Source organism: Ammospiza nelsoni, chromosome 3 (genome assembly GCF_027579445.1).
Source record: "Ammospiza nelsoni isolate bAmmNel1 chromosome 3, bAmmNel1.pri, whole genome shotgun sequence".
Lineage (NCBI taxonomy): Eukaryota > Metazoa > Chordata > Aves > Passeriformes > Passerellidae > Ammospiza > Ammospiza nelsoni.
Window position 1 is genome coordinate 114,181,406 of NC_080635.1, and position 18,483 is coordinate 114,199,888.

The window sequence follows — 18,483 nt, forward strand, 5'->3', positions numbered from 1 at the left end:
CCTGCCAGACCCAGAGATATCTCTCCAGCAGGTGGGATGGACCGGTGTGTCCTGGTGCTCAATTCCCATGGATAGTTTGGATCAGCCTGTAGTGTGAGGTGTTGGCTTGTTCCACAGCCACGCCACCACCCTGGTGATGGTTCAGGATGGGAAAGAATGGGAGAAAAAGGGTGGAATGGGATCTGGCAGGAGGAGGAGGTCCTTGTGAAGGACATGGCACCTCCTTGAACACGCTTTCTGTGATCACTGACGTGATCCAGCCAATGCACATTTTTTCCTCTATATGTGGAATGTGCTCTGGGAAAAATCACCTCCTGACCCCTGAACTGGTCATCCCTCTGTCCCCAAGTGTGGGGTTCTGCAGCCGGGCTCTTGGGAGGGATTTCCATCCTGCTGGAAGCACCTGGGCTGCCCTTTGCCACCACCTTGTCCCAGTGTGTTACAAACAGAACCTACTTTTGGCTCCATTTCCCACCAGCCTGGTTCTCTGGGATATGGAATCTCCTATCCATCACCAGGCTGGAATAGCAGACACCAGCTTGGTCAACAAACCCCAAAACCAGCCAGGACTGGGTGGATGTGTTCTCATCTGTGCCATGCTTGGAGGTGGGACTGGAAAGTTTGGGGGTCCTCACCCCTCTCTGGGGAGAATCCAGCATGGAGAAGACACAAGGGGAAGGGGAGGGATGTCTCGGCATCTTGGCCAGGTTTTTGCTGGGGGTGTTTCCTTAGAGTCTCCTCCTCACCATCTTTCTTGCCTTGGGTGAGATTCCAAAGGTCACTGTGGTGACATCTCAGGACAAGGCCAGCTCCAAACTCTCCCTAAACCAGGACAGGGATTTACCTGAGGCAGGAATATTCCCAGTTTAATCCAAGACACTATTTCATCCCCATTTCAATCCAAGACACTCTGTTTAGGGACTGAAGTGGCCGGGTGTTCTCAGGGTGTAGGAATGTGATGGAGTGACCAAATTATCCTTTGTCTGCTTAAAAGGGCAAAAAGCCCACAAGTTTCTCGCCTCAGTTTGTAAAAGGACACCTCATAGCACCTTTGAGGCTTCAACTCAGACCTGGGGTTGCCAACTGGACAGAGCCCAAGAGGTCTCGCCTAGGTAATTCACTAGAAAAAGAAGAGAACAAAGGAAATAATTGCTTTTGTGGGGTGTTTTAGCAGCAGCAGGAACCTCTTGCCCCTGATTCAGGTTTTTCTCTGAAAGAGCTTTATTTTGCCTTTTGTTAAGACTTTTTCTCTTTCCAACACTACCTCAGAAGCCATCCTGATAATTTTATGCCATTCTTGGTAGCTGAACTATCTCAGGAAATAATCTCTTTTGTGGAGTGTTTTAGCAGGAGCAAAAACCTCTTGCCCCTGGATTGGGCTTTTCTGTGTAAGAGCTTTGTTATTTTACCTTTTATTAAACCTTCTTCTGTTTCCAACACTACCTCAGAAGCCATCCTGATAATTTTATGCTGTTCCGGGTAGCTGAGCTATCTAAGGAAATAATTGCTTTTGTGGAGCAATTATTGCTCCTTTTAGAAGGAGCAAGAACCTCTTGCCCCTAGCTTGGGTTTTTCTCTGAAAGAGCTTTATTTTACCTTTTATTAAGACTTTTTCTGTTTCCAGCACTACTGCAGAAGCCATCCTGCTAATTTTATGCTGTTTGGGGTAGCTGAGCTATCTTGGGTGTGATGGCTTCTCTGAGAGCTCATAAGACCTGGCCCAAAGAGAAATCCATGATCAGGGATGGAGAACGGGCACATCCCTGAATCCTTGTCTGCTGTGGACAGCGCTGACCCATCCCACCTGTTCCCTGCAGGCCACGGACCTCCACCCAGCTGACATCAACGGGAAAGCCGATCCCTACATCGCCATCAAGCTGGGCAAGACGGACATCAAGGACAAGGAGAACTACATCTCCAAGCAGCTGAACCCTGTTTTTGGGAAGTAAGTCTGTGCCTGGAACTGCTGAGCTGAGCCCGAGCTTGCCAGCCCTCATACCTGCAGCTGAGGTGTCCCATGGCTGCTCCTTGAGCTGGATTTATCTTTATTTATTAATTATCTTTATAATTTATGGGATTTAACCCACAGAGTGAATGTCCTTCCAGGATGTCCTCCTTCGCCAGCATGTGGTCAGCATAGCACCAGGTGTTTAAGACATGAAGCTGAAATTTATCTGATCAGAGTGAAACACCCGCTTAGGAATCATTAGACCTAAATTTGAGTGAGAATAAGACACAAACTCAGTGTCTTGCTTTGGAAAGATAGGAATTTGCTAAGGAAGGCAGGAGCTTCCCCTGAAATGGAGAATGTAAACCCTCCCCACCTTTCCGAATTGCTATAAATTTTAAATTAAGGGGCTCTGAGGCAAAAAAATATGGGAGCAGGAAATAATAGTTCTTTAATAGGGAAGAAAATAAAAGGATAAAATAAACAATGCCGTAAACTAAAACAACACTGACAGAGTCAGAACACAGCCTGGCACCCTGTGGGTCAGGGTGTTGGTAGCAGTCCCATTGGAATTGTGTCTGCAGCCCTCCTGGAGTGTCAGGGGTGGTTCTGCTGAAGCAAGGATCCTGTAGAAAAACAGTGGAGTCTTCCTCCAAAGATCCTGTGGAAAAAGAGGCAGCTGCTGTTCCTCTGGGGAATCCAGTGGAGAAACTGTGCTAGTGTTCCAGAATCTCCAGATTATATCTAGGTAGGAATGCTTGGCTCCTCCCTCTGGGCTCACATCTCACAATGAGATGCTGTAGTTCTTATCAGTCATGCAGTGACATTCAATAGCTGTTATCAGCAGCTGTCTCCTCCCGAGGGAGGAGTGATTGTGGTCACTCAGAGAGAGAGATAAGGCAAACTGCCCACTCGACAAAAGACAACTGCCATACAGGTGGTAATAGAATATGTCTTGCCTTGCAATCTGGAACACTCAGCCTCAGGGGTGTTGGGACAGCCAGGTCAAGGATTTTCCCTCCTGTCAAGGGCTGGTGGTTGAGTTTAACCCTCAGACGTGCTGCAGTGATGGATGTAGACAGAACACCAGCCATGGACTGGAGCAGACACGCCTCTGTCCTGAGTGGCCACCAGACCCTGCAGTAGCTTTCCTCTGCTTCCCCCAATCCCAGATCCTTCGACATCGAGGCCACCTTCCCCATGGAGTCCATGCTGACCGTGGCTGTGTACGACTGGGATTTGGTGGGCACTGATGACCTCATTGGGGAGACCAAGATTGACCTGGAGAATCGCTTCTACAGCAAGCACCGGGCGACCTGTGGCGTGTCCCAGACCTACTCCATGTATGGGAAAAGCCTTCTCTGTCCCTCACACCTGGACCCTCCTCTGTGTCACCTCCCACCCAGGGATCCCATAGGAATCTCCCCCTTTGGCTGCCTGCTGATCCCAGAATGATTTGTTTTGGGAAAAACCTCACAATTTTTCAACCCTGCAAGGGGCAGGGATGAATGGAGGAGTCTGTGCTATCCCTGGTTTTGTCACCAGCATTAGGGAGTGGTGGAATGGGCAATCAGAAGCCCAGGGCAGGAGGGAGGGACTGGGGGTACTGGCGGAAGAAGGGTGAGATCAGGGCTGAAATGGGATCAGAGCCAATGGGGCAATGCTGAGCATCAGGGATGCACTGGGAATTCCAGGTCTGAGCCAAAGTGGGGTGAATGGTGTTTGAAAAAGGGGCACAGAGGAATCAAATTTCCTCTTAAGTTTCACCTTTACTGCCTCAAATTCTTTCCCTGGGAATTCTGGGTGCTTCGTGGTGCAGTGGGGTTTTTTCCCTGGCAAAAGGGAAAAAAATTTCTTTGTCCTCACAACTTTTTTTGTCTGATCTTGCCCTCCTGTTCCCAGCCACGGGTACAACACCTGGCGTGACCCCATGAAGCCCTCCCAAATCCTGTCCAAGCTGTGCAAAGAGGGAAAAGTGGATGGGCCGCACTTCGGGCCGGGAGGAAGAGTGAAAGTTGCCAACAGGGTCTTCACCGGCCCCACAGAGATCGAGGATGAAAATGGTATGGCCCTGTGGGATCATCCCATGGGATGGAGGTTCTGGAGCAGAGCAGGGGTCTGGAGGGGTCTCCTCATCAGCCAGGGTTGGAGTCTCAGAGTAGTTTGAATCATGGAGTGGTTTGAAGTGGACCTTTGAAGGTCGTCCAGTCCAACACTCCCAGACAGATGTGGTGGGCTCATCACCCAGCCCTGCAGGCACCATCCCAGTATAGACCAGTTACAGAGTCCTACAGACCCCCCAGATCAGTGGGTTCCTCTCGGAATCACTTGAGGACATCCATAGACACCCAAAGCTGCCTCTGGAAATGCCCTCCGAGCAGTGCATGTCCCAAGAGCCATGGAGACACCTCCAGCATTTGGGGAATTGTCATCCATGGGAATGCATTCCCAAACAATGGGAGAAGAGGGTTGTGTCCCAACACACCCATGTGTGCCCAAGGAAGAGGGAAATAGCCCAGGAGGGGTGAGGGAAAGAAGGAAAATGTGGTCAGTGGACATAGGATTGGTTCAGACAGGGAAAAATGAATGGGGATCTGAACCTTCTACAGGGATTGGAGAGAGGCAAGAGGAGTTAGGAAGTGCTGGCTGAGGGACAAAGTGTTCCCAAGGGATGGAGGGGATGAGGCAGTTCTGCAACCTTTGGAACAAAGTGTTTCCAAGGGATGGAGAGGATGAGGCAGTTCTGCACCTTGGGACAGTTCTGCACCCTTGGGAACACTTTGTCCCAAGGGATGGAGAGGATGAGGAAGTTCTGCACCTTGGGACAGTTCTGTAGCCCTTGGGAACACTTTGTCGCAAAGGATGGAGAGGATGAGGCATTTCTGCACCTTGGAAAAGTTCTGCAATCTTTGGGACAAAGTGTTCCCAAGAGATGGAGAGGATGAGGCAGTTCTACTTCTTGGGGAACAGTTCTGCACCCTTGGCAACACTTTGTCCCAAGGGATAGGGAGGAAGAGACAGTTCTTCACCTTGGGATAGTTCTGCAACCCGTGGGACAAAATGTTTGCAAAGCATGGATGGGATGAGGCAGTTCTGCAATCCTTGGGACAGTTCTGCAACCCAAGGGATGGAGAGGATGAGGCAGTTCTGCACCTCGGGACAGTTCTGCAGCCCTTGGGAACACTTTGTCCCAAAGGATGGAGAGAATGAGGCAGTTCTGCACCTTGGAGCACAGGTGGAGGCCCTGGATGCTTTGCTGTCCCTGTGTCTCTGTCCCAGCTGTCGGAGCTCTCCTTTCTCCTCCAGGCCAGAAGAAGCCGACGGATGAGCACCTGGCGCTGGCTGTGCTGCGGCACTGGGAGGACATCCCGCGGGCCGGCTGCCGCCTCGTCCCCGAGCACGTGGAGACGCGGCCGCTGCTCAACCCTGACAAGCCAGGCATCGAGCAGGTCTGACATTCCAATGGGAATGGGGACAGCCCATGGGGGCCAGCGCAGCCCTAACCCACCTCAGGGTGGGCAAGTCACCCCGGGAGGCCAGCAGAGAAAATCTCCAGTGCCTCCCGATCCATCCTCATCCATTTCACATTCCACAATCCCTCCTGATTCCCCACGTCCGGGCACATGGGAGCAAAATTCCCAATGCATTCCCAAGCAGAAGGGACTGGAAACCCACAGGCTGCCATGCACAAAAGGCAGTGCTGGGAATTCCCTGGAGATCCCGAACCTCCTGGAACCCTCAGGAGGACTCTGAGCCCATTTTGGGGGGAATCACATCCCTGTTGAGTAAAGGAGGGAGAGCAGGAACAGAGTTGGGCTGTGGTTGTTTTGCAGACCCAATTTTGGTCAGAAATATCCCAAAATCCAAGCCTGGGCTGCCCCGTTGAGCCTTTGGCAAGTTCTTTGCAGAGGCTGGGAACAGAGGAGGGAAAGCTCCCCTTGGTGCTCGGCTCACCCTGGTGAGGCTGATCCAAGCTCACATGGAGATCATGGAATGGTTTGGGCTGGAAGGGCCTTAAAACCCATCCAGTTTCACCCACTCCATGAGCTATTTCTGCAGGGGTGGAGAAGGATCCATGGCATGGGAGAAGCTTGTCCCACTCCACATCTAGCATGGCTGGGGAGATGAAGATGGGGACACTGGTGGGGAGGGGACAAGGGGAGCTGACTGTGCCTCTCCCACTCCACAGGGCCGCCTGGAGATGTGGGTGGACATGTTCCCCAAGGACATGCCAGCGCCCGGCCCCGCCATCGATATTTCTCCCAGGAAACCAAAGAAGTAAGGAACTTACTTAAGGAACTTACTGGGATTGGTTGGCAGCCCAGCCAAAAAATGGGGAAGGGAAATGGAGGTTGGGGATGGAGCCAGGCTTCTCCCATCTCCTGCTGCTGCTCCATGGCCAGTCTAGCCCTCTGCTTGGGTTCCTCATCCATGCTGCCATTCCCAAAGATCCCAACACTAGAGGCAGTTCCAGAGCTGCTCCTGAGGGTGGGATCCCAGATTTCCTCATCCCCTGCAGATCCCGATCTTTCTTGCCTGTGTGAACTGGGAAATTCCATCGTTCCCTGGGCAGAGCAGAGTGCCCAGCCCTGAGCCTCTCCTGGGCAGGGGCAGGGCTATCCCAGGACAATTTGGATTGGGCTTTTTGGACAGTTTGGATTGGGCTTTTCCAGGATGTGATGGAGAGAAGGAGGCCCCTGGGACAGCATTCCAAGCAGGAAAGAGCAGGCACAAACAGCACATGGTGGGGGAAGAAGGACATTTCTTCCCTCAATATCCCTTCTAGTCCATTGTCACCCTGCTGGCCTCGGTCTTTGGGCTCCTTTTCCTGCCCCCAGGGCCGGGATACAGGGATGGCACTGGGAATCCCAATGGGAGCCTCTTGCACATCCCAGTCAGCCGATGCCTTGGGTGGAGAGAACATCCCTGGTTCCCAGCTGGGAGAGGCACAGCACAAGACAGGCAGGAGAAAAGGAAAAGGTTGAGGAATCCCATGGATGGGCTCAGCTGGGGCACTGCCAGAGGGAGATCCCAAAGGAGGGGCTTAAGGAAGATGTAAATCCACTTTTCTCACCTGGAGACCTCCTGGTACATCCAGTGAGGTGCTGTGGCTATGTGTCCTGAGCCACCTTCCAGCCTCCTCTTGCTGCAGGAGCCAAGATTCTGCTCTTCCTCCACCCACTCCCACTTCCTCTGTGGAGGTTTTAATTTGAAACTGGGCAGAAACACTAATTTTGTGTAGTCTGTTAATTTTGCTAATTTGAGGGTTTCTTAATTTTAAGATTTTTTGCTAATTTGAGAGTTTGTTAATTTTAAGATTTCAAGATTTCAAAGTTTCTTCTTTTAAGATTTCAAAGTACTGAAGAGTGTGGTAGATTTTGTATTGGTTAATTGCTAGTGTACTTATTTCTTGTTGTGAGATAGGATTAGGAGAAAGGTAAAGCAGGCTTAAAACTTTCAAAGGGTATAAAGAAAATTTTATTATTAGTGATTAAAAGAAAAAAAATAGTAAGAATTAAGACAAGATTTTTTTAAACACTTTTACTCTCCCTAAAACTTTTTTTTCCTACTGATAATGTAAAGAAACAAAACTTTAAATTTCTAGTCAGTTTACTGCCTCTAAAATAGTCTATTTTTAAAAGTTTATTAGGGAGAGAAGTCCTTCTTGTTAATGTTATGGAGACTACTTTGCACGAGAAAAACAGTTTTCTTGTGGGAAAACTCATAAATAGCAGCCGCCCAGGGGAAATCTGCTGTCATGAAGTTCTCCTTATTTTCCACAAGCCTTCCCACAGCTCATTTATGGGTTATATTTATGGTTTATGTTTCACCATCAAGAAATTCCCAGTCAAGCAGAGGTGATGGGAAGCTCCCCAGCCTGCTGGGAATTCCCTGGACACCCCTGAACCTCCTGTGGTCCTCAGGAGGACTCTGAGCCCATTTTGGGGTGGAATCACAGCCCTGTTGAGTAAAGGGAGGAGAGCAGGAACAGAGTTGGGCTCTGGTTGTTTTGCAGACCCAATTTTGGTCAGAAATCTCCCAAAATTCAAGACTGGGCTGCCCTGTTGAGCCTTTGGCAAGATCTTTGCAGAGGTTGGGAGCAGAGGAGGGAAAATTCTCCTTGGTGCTTGGCTCACCCTGGTGAGGCTGATCCGAGACCATGTGGAGACCATGGAATCATGGAATGGTTTGGGTTGGAAGAGGCTTTAAAGCTCATCCAGTTCCTTCCCCTGCCATGGGCAGAGACACCTTCCACTATCGCAGGGTGCTCCCAGCCCCATCCAAGACTTGGACATTGCCAGAGATCCAGGGGAAGCCACAGCTGCTCTGGGAATTCCAGCCCAGCCCCTCCCCACCCTGCCAGGGAACAATTCCTAACTCCCAATATCCCATCCAGCCCTGCCCTCTGGCAGTGGGAGCCATTCCCTAGGTCCTGTCCCTCCACCCCTCATTCCCAGTCCCTCTCCAGTTCTCCTGGAGCACCTTCAGGCCCTGCCAGGGGCTCTGAGCTCTCCCTTGGAGCCTTCTCCAGGAGAACATTCCCAGCTCAGCCAGCCTATCCCCATAGGAGGAGTCCCATCCCTGTAATCCTCTCCATGGTTGAGATCCCCTCCTTTCCCTGATCCTGACCTCCAGATCCCTGGGAGAGATCCCTGTGAGCAATTCCCTGTTCCTGGCAGCCGGCTCTGCTTTCTGGCAGCACCACTCCATCCACCTATCCCATTCCCTGCTCCCATTCCCTGTTCCCATTCCCTGCTCCCATTTCCTGCTCCCGTGCCTCACCTCCCTTTCCATCCCTTGGGCAGGTACGAGCTCAGGGTGATCGTGTGGAACACGGACGAGGTTATCCTGGAGGACGACGACTACTTCACCGGGGAGAAATCCAGTGACATTTTTGTCAGGGGGTAGGTACAGAATTCTAACAGGGAGAAATCCAGTGATATTTTTGTCAGGGGGTAGGTACAGTCTGGAATTCCACTGGGGAGAAATCCAATGACATTTTTGTCAGGGGGTAGGTACAGCCTGGAATTCCACCAGTACTTCCTACCCCAGGGAGAAATCCAGTGGCATTTTTGTCAGGGGGTAGGTACAGCTTGGAATTCCACCAGGGAGAAATCCAGTGACATTTTTGTCGGGGGAGTAGGTCCAGCCTGGAATTTCACCGGTACCCCCTCTGCCTCTCCTAGGGTGGGTGTCAGTCTTTGCTGAGGTTGGATATGAGCAGTGCTGGGGGACCCAAAACCAGCCAGGACTGGGTGGATGTTTTCTCATCTGCTGCTGTGCCATGCTTGCAGGTGGGACTGGAGAGTTTGGGGGTCCTCATCCCCTCTCTCTGGGGAGAATCCAGCATGGAGAGGACACAAGGGGAAGGGGATGGATGTCTCAGCATTTTGGCCAGGTTTTTGCTGGTGGTGTTTCCTTAGAGTCTCTTTCTTGCCTCTGGTGAAATTCCAAAGAGACTGCTGGCATTTCCTGTGCTGTTTCCTTCCTCTCGCCCTCCTCTTGGTTTCACATCCAGTGGGCCCTGCTTGGAGCTGTGGGTGCTTGTTTGGAGCTCCACTGGGGTGGTTTTGCAACGTGACAATTTCCTGGCAGGAGAGGAGATGCCTGGCATTGCAGAGCTGAGAGACACGGACCATGCTATGCAAGCAAAGCCAGTTAATTACACTAATGACCAATATTTACAGTTCCTTAACTTCACACAAAATTTCCCACTCTGACCCCCTTGCCCCCGTTCCCTTAGCCACACAATCTTTTTGGTGATGAAGTCCCTGTTACATCTTCTTGCACCAGCGATGTCCTTGTTACATCTTCTCCCCTCAGAGCAGTCAGAGTGACCTGTGGTTGTGCTCCTCACTTGGGACTCAACAAATGTGGAATTCTTCTTCACTTGGGGTCACCAAATGTGGTTGTGTTCGCAGGGGTCCCAGGATGAGGGAAGAGATGAGAATCTTGACTCCATGTTTCAGAAGGCTGATTTATTATTTTATTATATATATTATATTAAAAGAAAATGATATATTAAACTATATTAAAAGAACAGAGGAAAGGATTTCATCAGAAGGCTTGAAAGGAATAGAAAGGAATGATAATAAAATCTTGTGACTGACCAGAGTCCAAGACAGCTGGACTGTGATTGGCCATTAATTAAAAACAACCACATGAGACCAATCAGAGATGCACCTGTTGCATTCCACAGCAGCAGATAATTATTGTTTACATTTTGTTTCTGAGGCCTCTCAGTTTTTGAGGAGAGAAAAGGATTTTTCATAAAATATGTCCATGACTGCTCCCAGCTCCTCTACAATTCCTTCACATCTCCTCACCCAGGGTAAGCCCTCAGACAACCCCCTTGAATCTCCTTCTCCTGAATTTCTCTGCTCCCTCTGGGATCCTCCTGTCCCTTGGATTTGCTGCTGCAGTGTCTGGAGCAGCCCTGTCACTCTTGTGCCGAGGTCAGGGCAGGAAGAGGCGAGAGGCAGGATTGTAGAAAAGGCAAAAGAAGGCTTTATTCAGAAGAATAAAGAGTGGTACAATAGATTTTATTCTATTGGCTAACTAACAGAAACATCTTTCTCACACACTGTCCTTGAGAGGAACAGGAAAAAAAAGGTAGAAAAACACCACCTGAAAATTGTTTATAGTCAACAAGTTATCGCATCTTTCCAGCTCCCTAAAACTTCTCACAAGCCGCTGTGAGAAACGCCTGCCGTTTCTCTCTCTCTGTCACACGGCATCCACACAGCCCCATCCCCTTGTTCATAACTTTTAGGTTTTTCCAGTCCTGGAGACACCCTGGCTGCCTGGACGGGGTGGTCCTGTCCCCTCTCCTGCCCCATGTAAACCTGTGCCCCCCTCTCACCCTCCCGGGCTCTGCAGGTGGCTGAAGGGGCAGCAGGAGGACAAGCAGGACACGGATGTCCATTACCACTCCCTCACTGGTGAAGGCAACTTCAACTGGCGCTACATCTTCCCCTTCGATTACCTGATGGCCGAGGAGAAGATTGTGATCTCCAAGAAGGAGTCCATGTTCTCCTGGGATGAGACGGAGTACAAGATCCCGGCCCGCCTCACCCTGCAGGTCTGGGATGCCGACCACTTCTCGGCCGATGATTTCCTGGGTACGTGCAGGGTCCAGAGCACCCCAGAAACCCCCTGAGATGCTGCTGGATGGAGCAGGTGGGGTGAGAGGGCAGGAAGGGTGTGCAGAGGAGTCGGGTTCTAGACAGGCTGGATCCATGGGCCAAGGGACAAGGGCCAGGTCCTGAGCTGAGGTCACACCAACCCCACTGAGCACTTCAGGCTGGGAAAGGGGGGTGGGAATGACTGGGTACTGTGCCAGAGGCTGGACATGAGTACAGGTGTGCCCAGGTGTGCCGGAGGCCACTGGCCCCTGGGCTGTGCCAGCTCTGGCGTGGCAGCAGAGCCAGGACAGTGCCCGTCCCCTGTGCTGGCACTGCTGGGGCACCTCCAGTGCTGGGGGCAGCTCTGGGCCCCTCCTGCCAGGAGAGACCTGCAGGGGCTGGAGCGTGTCCAGGGAAGGGAATGGAGCTGGGAAGGGAATGGAGCCCCAGGAGGGGCTGAGGGAGCTGGGAAGGGAATGGAGCCCCAGGAGGGGCTGAGGGAGCTGGGAAGGGAATGGAGCCCCAGGAGAGGCTGAGGGAGCTGGGAAGGGGCTCAGCCTGGAGAAAAGGAGGCTCAGGGGGGACCTTGTGGCTCTGCACAAGTCCCTGACAGGAGGGGACGGCCAGGGGGTGTCAGGCTCTGCTGCCAGCGAACAGGGACAGGACAAAGGGAAATGGCCTCGGGCTGGGCCAGGGCAGGCTCAGGGTGGACACCAGGAGGAATTTCTGCATGGAAAAAGTGCTCAGGCCTTGGCAGGGGCTGCCCAGAGAGGTTTGGAGTGCCCATCCCTAGAGGTGTCCAGGAAAGGTCTGGATGTGGCACTGAGTGCCCTGGGCTGGGGACAAGGTGGGGATCAGTCACAGGTGAGACTCGAGGATCTCAGAGGTCTTTTCCAACATTCATGTCTCCATGATTCTGAGATCCCTTTTCTCCACTGCTCCTGTAGCCAAGACACCCCATTTCTCCTTCCCAGACCTGGCTCAAAGCTGCTCCCCAGGCAGGAGATGCATGCCAACCCCTCTCCAGACAAGGACTTTGTCTTTTTGGCATGCCAACCTCTGTCCTCCCCTTTGTCCTGCCAGGGGCCATCGAGCTGGACCTGAACCGCTTCCCCCGGGGAGCCAAGACGTCCAAGCAGTGCAGCCTGGAGATGGTGACCAACGAGGCTGAGCTGCCCATGATCTCCATCTTCAAGCAGAAGCGGGTCAAGGGCTGGTGGCCGTTCGTGGCCAGAGATGAGAACGATGAGCTGGAGATCACTGTAAGGATGGGGAAAAGGGAGGGTCTGCCTCCTGGGCACTGCACACTTTGTGGACACCCTGCTTCCCCCGCAGGGCTTTGTTCCTCCTGGGATGTGCTCTCAGGCCTCAGCACAGCTCTCTCCTCCCTGCAGGGCAAAGTTGAGGCTGAGCTGCACCTTCTGACAGCAGAGGAGGCTGAGAAATCCCCTGCTGGGCTGGCTCGGAATGAGCCTGATCCCCTGGAGAAACCCAAGTGAGTGGGAGAAGCCTCTCTGCAGCAGGGACCTGGGATTATGGGATTCTGCTCCCACCTGGAGTGCTGCATCCAGCTCCAAGCCCCAAAACAGGAAAGATGTGGACTTGCTGGAAAAGGTCTAGAGGAGGCCACAGGAGTGTTCTGAGTCCGGAGCCCCTCTGCTCTGGAGCCAGGCTGGGAGAGCTGGGGGGTGCTCACCTGGAGAGGAGAAGGATCCAGGAAGAGCTCAGAGCCCCTGGCAGGGCCTGAAGGGGCTTCAGGAGAGCTGCAGAGGGACTGGGGACAAGGATGGAGGGACAGGAGCCAGGGAATGGCTCCCACTGCCAGAGGGCAGGGCTGGATGGGATCTTGGGAATGAGGAATTGTTCCCTGGCAGGGTGGGCAGGCCCTGGCACAGGGTGCCCAGAGCAGCTGTGGCTGCCCCTGGATCCCTGGCAGTGCCCAAGGCCAGGCTGGACAGGGCTTGGAGCAACCTGGGACAGTGGAAGGTGTCCCTACCCTTGGCAAGGAGCGAAACAAAAAAAAACAAAGATTAACTTTAAGGTCCATGAATCCCTTTCCCATGGTGATGGATTAACGATGGGTGTTTGATTCCCCTGCAGCCGCCCGGACACGTCGTTCATCTGGTTCCTGAACCCACTCAAGTCCATCAAATACCTCATCTGCACCCGCTACAAGTGGCTCATCATCAAGATCGTGCTGGCCCTGCTGCTCCTCATCATGGTGGCCCTGTTCCTCTACAGCATGCCCGGATACATGGTCAAGAAGCTGCTGGGAGCATGAAGGGCTGGAGCCTCTCCCGTGTCCCCAGCCCGCTGCACAACCTTACAGCTCCGTGTCCTTCTCCTCCCTGTGACCTCTGGGCAGCCCTGGGGGCATCTCCTCCCTGCTGCTGCTGCTGCTGGGTCTCCTCTTTGCATTTCTTCTCTGTGGGTCCCACTCAGGCTTTAGGGCCAGGGAAATGGGGCGGGAGCATGGCAAAGATCCCCAGACCCTGCATCCCACACTGGGGCTGGGAGAGGTGCCCAGCTGGCTCCTGTGGGAGTCCCCGAGGCCTCTGCCCATTGAGGTTGTGGCTGGTGCCTTCCTGGGAATCAGGAGAAGGAGAGGGGAGCTGGGGCTGTGTCACTGGTGCTGTGGGAGCATTCTGGAAAGGCTTCTTGGAGGGATGTTCAGAATCCGGGATGGAGCAGGGAGCTGGGATGGAGCAGCTGGGATGGAGCAGCTGGGGACATGCCAGCCCCAGCAGTGAGGGCACAGAGCATCCCCAGTGCCTGAACCCACTGCCAGCCCCATACCTGCTCCTCTCAGAGCTCTGGAGGTCCCATTCCCTGGCACAGGGATCTGTCCCACCTCTGGAGTGCTGGACACGGTGCCCAGCAGAGTGAGAGGGCACAGAGCATCCGCAGTGCCTGTCCCTGCTCCTCTGGGAACTCTGGAGGTCACATTCCCTGGCACAGGGATCTGTCCCACCTCGGGAAGGCTGGACATGGTGCCCAGCAGAGTGGGAGGGCACAGAGCATCCCCAGTGCCTGTCCCTGTTGTTGTAGGCTCCTGGCCTGGTAATAATGAGCATTGACTTCATGATTGTAGAATGTTGATTAATTGCTTTATTCTTCTATACTACATTATACTATACTATTCTAAGAAACTCATAACCCTTACAGACAGTCTGATACAGTTTTGACCTAATTGGCCAATCAATCTAAACACCATCACCAGTGTTTAATTGACAAACTACTCTTTGGTAAGCAATCTCCATAACACATTCTGCATGTATACAACAACAGGCGTAGCAAATAGAAATAAGAATTGTTTCCCATTACTTTTTCTGAGCTGTTTCACAGCTTCCCAGGGAAATCATGAGAGAAAACTATGTCCCTGCTCTTCTCAGAGCTCTGGAGGTCACATTCCCTGGCACAGGGATCTGTGCCACCTCGGGAATGCTGGACATGGTGCCCAGCAGAGTGAGAGGGCACAGAGCATCCCCAGTGCCTGTCTGTCACTACTGAGTAAGAAATGACAGACTCACCAGAAGGCTGGTTTGCATAGCAGCTGCTTTAATAGGAAAATTCCCTCTTTTTATAGACTGTTCCAATACATTCAGACCAGATTGGTCAATCAATCAATACATTTCACCTGACTGGCTAATTAACAAAAACACCTTTCTTATAAACAGTCTTTGAGAAAAACAGGAAGGCAGAAAGAAGGAAAACACCATCTGCAGGTTGTTTATAATAACAAGCTGTCATTGTTTCTCTACAACTCCCTAAAGTCTCCTCACAAGTCCACTAGGAGAAAACTTAGCTGATTTTCTCGCTTTCCGACCAGGCTGTCACATCCATATTCTGTCCCCACTGCCAGCACCATCCCTGCTCCACTCAGAGCTCTGGAGGTCCCATTCCCTGGCACAGGGATCTGTCCCACCTTGGGAATGCTGGACATAGTGCCCAGCAGTGTGAGAAAATGCAGAGCATCCCCAGTGCCTGTCCCCACTCCACTCAGAGCTCTGGAGGTCACGTTCCCTGGCACAGGGATCTCTCCCACCTCAGGAATGCTGGACATAGTGCCCAGCAGGTCCTGCAGAGAGCCCTGGGGTGGGTCAGAGGGGCAGACCCTGCCCTTTGTGCCCACAGCTCCAGCAGAGACTGGGACATGTCCCACAGCTCAAATATCTTCCCAGCATCACCCACCCAGAGGTGGCTGTGGCTGGACATCCCCAGGGCTCACAGCTCCTCCGGCACAGTGTGAGCTCCCGGCGTCATTCTGGATTCTCTGTGTATTTTGTTTGGCTTGGTAATTTTGTGGCTGGAGTCCTTCTGGCCGTGTGTCCTCAGGACGGGCTCTGTCCTCGGCTCTCCACGATATCCAGCTGCTGCAGAGCTGCCTTTCCCAGCTGCCGGTGCACGAGACCCCCACTGAAGAACTGAGGACATCTCAGACATGTTTTAATGAGGATATTACTATTCCAATCAGTAATAAAAATCAGTTTCATGTCTGGGCTCTTGTGGTTTGATTCTGAGCAAACACCAGGCATCTACAAAAGTATGTTTACATTCCTTCAGAAAAAAAATTTAAAAAGGGTCATAAACTGAGATGAGGATGAGAAGAAAAACATTCTAAGGGCAAACCAGGCTCAAATTTAAAGGTATAAAGTGAATTTATTATTAACAGAGTCAGAGAAGGCTAATGAGAAATAAAAGAAGCTTTTAAAACACTCTTTTTCCCCCTCAGCCCCTCCCTCTTTCCTGTGAACCATTAATGCACAGACTCAGATCAGTGGGGGTACTGAGATGTTTATTGCAAGAAAAAAGCTGGTTTTACACACTTCTTCAAGATACAGTATTTCCTTATAAGGTATTTCTTCACTATCACACATTGCCAAATCAGCAACATAATTTAATGTCCTTACACATGGGTGATCACGTGCTGTTCACTCATCCAGCAGGCTCCTCTCCATGATGCCTTGAGAGGCCATCTAGAACAGAAGCTGGACAGTGTTAAAGAAATAAAGTAGATATTTATTAAAAAGGCTTTATAAGGATACACCTTGGGCAGTGCAAGAGCCCGGCTGTGGCTATACCCACGATGGACGCCAGGTCATGAATGTTCTCCCTTTTATAAGTTTTGGCCCATTTCCATATTGGGGTTAATTGTCCAATTACAGCTCCAGGTTATGCAGTCCCATTCTCCCAGATTGCTCTCTGTCACTATAGAGCACGACACAAAACAATAATGCACAACTCCATCAGAAGGGTGAAAGAGAGATATTTTATTAAACCAATGTAGTTTTTATAGTTCTTCCAGATATTAACACCCATCTAACACATGTACAGTGCCCATTGGCCATAAAAGAGAAACAAAGTTCTCAGCAGACAACCAGAGAGCCATGTCACTCGGCGAGTCAGCGAGAGTCCATATCTCCAACTTTCTCTCCTTCCTCTGGTCTCCAGGGTAATGACCTTGGCATTCCCTCAGGAGAGACATGGGGCTTCTCCTTATCTTCAGAAAGTCCTTGCTAGCTCACAGGCACAGCACAGAATGTCTTTCCTACAATTCCCCCTTTTTGTATTTGACCAGCAAATACAACTGCTAAGGACTTCTGCAGGGCCCTTGCAAAAATCCAAGCAGACAGAGGATCCATTCTTCATTCACTTACAAATAACCAACTTCTAACACACACCCTCACAGTCTTAAGGTTCATATACAACCAAAACACATAAAGACAGATCTTCAAATACCGTTACAGACCTCGCAATTTCCCGATGACACATTTGTAGGAGAATGACACTTTCACCTTTAATCAAATAACTTTCTCCCACACAGAGTCAGAGACCAATTTATCTGCTAAGTCACCACTCAGAACTAAGTAGCATCCACTTAACTTTACAACTGGTTGCTGCTATCACAATGGGCAACCAACCTAGTTGCTCAAAGTGTGGACTTCAGCTACTAATTCAACTCCTGTGCAAAGGCAACACTTCTTCCTTAGGTACATCAAGTTCCCCTATTTTGGGACAGTCGGTGATCTGCAAAAGGAGATGGTACAAGGCACACTTCTCAGTACTACCAACATCTCTATAAGAGAATTCAAGAAAATGAAGCAAAAGTAACATCCACTAATTTAAATTTTGGAATTTCAGTGTAAGCCTGTAACTACCTTTACTCTGTCTTGAATTACTATCTTTACCACACATTCCTTGAGGATCCATGCTTCCATCTACCTAATAACCAATGCAATTACCTACTCATTTTGTTCCCACTGCAGAACCACTCATCCTGTCTTTTTCTGTGTGCTCCAAATAAGGTTTGACACAACGGGCAGAGACCCATCGAGGGCCATTTTCAGTTAAAAGACATGTGTATCCTCTTCCCCATTCTATCAAGCCAGTCCATTTTCCTGTAATTAAATGTTTTACCCAAACCTTAATACCTTTCTTAAAGTTTGGTTGTTTTGAATTCAAAGACAAAAACTGGTAGAATATAGGAGAGACTTGTAAGTCAGATAAAGGATGCAAAAAGTTTAAGACATAAATGGTTTTGTCTAATCTCATTTGAGGCGACTCCTTCTGCATTCCCCCTTTTTGTTTTTGCACCTGGCACTTCAACACACCATGAGCACGTTCAATAATTGCTTGGCCTGTTGAAGCATGAGGGATACCAGTAGAATGACCAACACCCCAGGCATGAAAAAAACCTTGCAATTTCTTTGAAATATACGCAGGGCTGTTATCTGTCTTTACATGTGATGGAATACCTAAGATGGAAAAGGTGTGGCAAAAGTGACAAACAACATCCCAAGCAGTTTCATTAACCTGCCAATGCTGAGGCAACCATGGCATGAGAAAAGGTCTCAATTGTAATGTAAACATACTTTAGACGGCCAAATTCAGGCATTTTTGTAACATTTGTTTGCCATTCTTGCAAACGGCATAAACCTCTAGGATTAGTACCATAATACTGTGAAACATGAGACATAGGACAATCAGGGCAAGAAGAAATAATTGACTTTGCTTCATTATGTGATAATTTAAATTGCTGCTGTAGTGCCTGAGCAATCTGGTGAAAAATTGGTGAGATAGAACAGCTTTCTGTAACACATTAGGCACTGTTTTTACTGCTGAGGCAGCCACAAGGGAATCCACATAGGTGTTACCTTCAACAAAGAATCCAGGTAGAGATGTATGGCTACGAATATGCATAATAAAATAAGAATGGTTTGCATTACTAATAATTGTCCATAATTTCAACAACATAACAAATAATGATTTCTCCTTTACATTCTACAACACAGCTTGATCCAACTGTTTCGCTAAATTAGCAACATAAACAGAGTCAGTAACTGTATTTACGGAACTAGGAAATAAGGTAATGGCCAAGAGTACAGCACAAAGTTCAATTAACTGAGGACA

General features: G+C 50.4%; 1 protein-coding gene across 1 annotated transcript in view; it reads left to right on the forward strand.

Moving 5' to 3' along the window:
- Positions 1-13,354, forward strand: part of OTOF (otoferlin) — a 103,431-nt gene extending 90,077 nt beyond the window's left edge. The window contains exons 37-46 of the mRNA XM_059467950.1: positions 1,818-1,945; positions 3,121-3,291; positions 3,851-4,011; positions 5,255-5,397; positions 6,138-6,226; positions 8,755-8,853; positions 10,829-11,070; positions 12,157-12,335; positions 12,468-12,568; positions 13,174-13,354. Coding sequence (XP_059323933.1) covers positions 1,818-1,945; positions 3,121-3,291; positions 3,851-4,011; positions 5,255-5,397; positions 6,138-6,226; positions 8,755-8,853; positions 10,829-11,070; positions 12,157-12,335; positions 12,468-12,568; positions 13,174-13,354 — 1,494 coding nt within the window. The remainder of the gene's footprint in view (positions 1-1,817; positions 1,946-3,120; positions 3,292-3,850; positions 4,012-5,254; positions 5,398-6,137; positions 6,227-8,754; positions 8,854-10,828; positions 11,071-12,156; positions 12,336-12,467; positions 12,569-13,173) is intronic.
- The last annotated feature ends 5,129 nt before the right edge of the window (positions 13,355-18,483 follow it).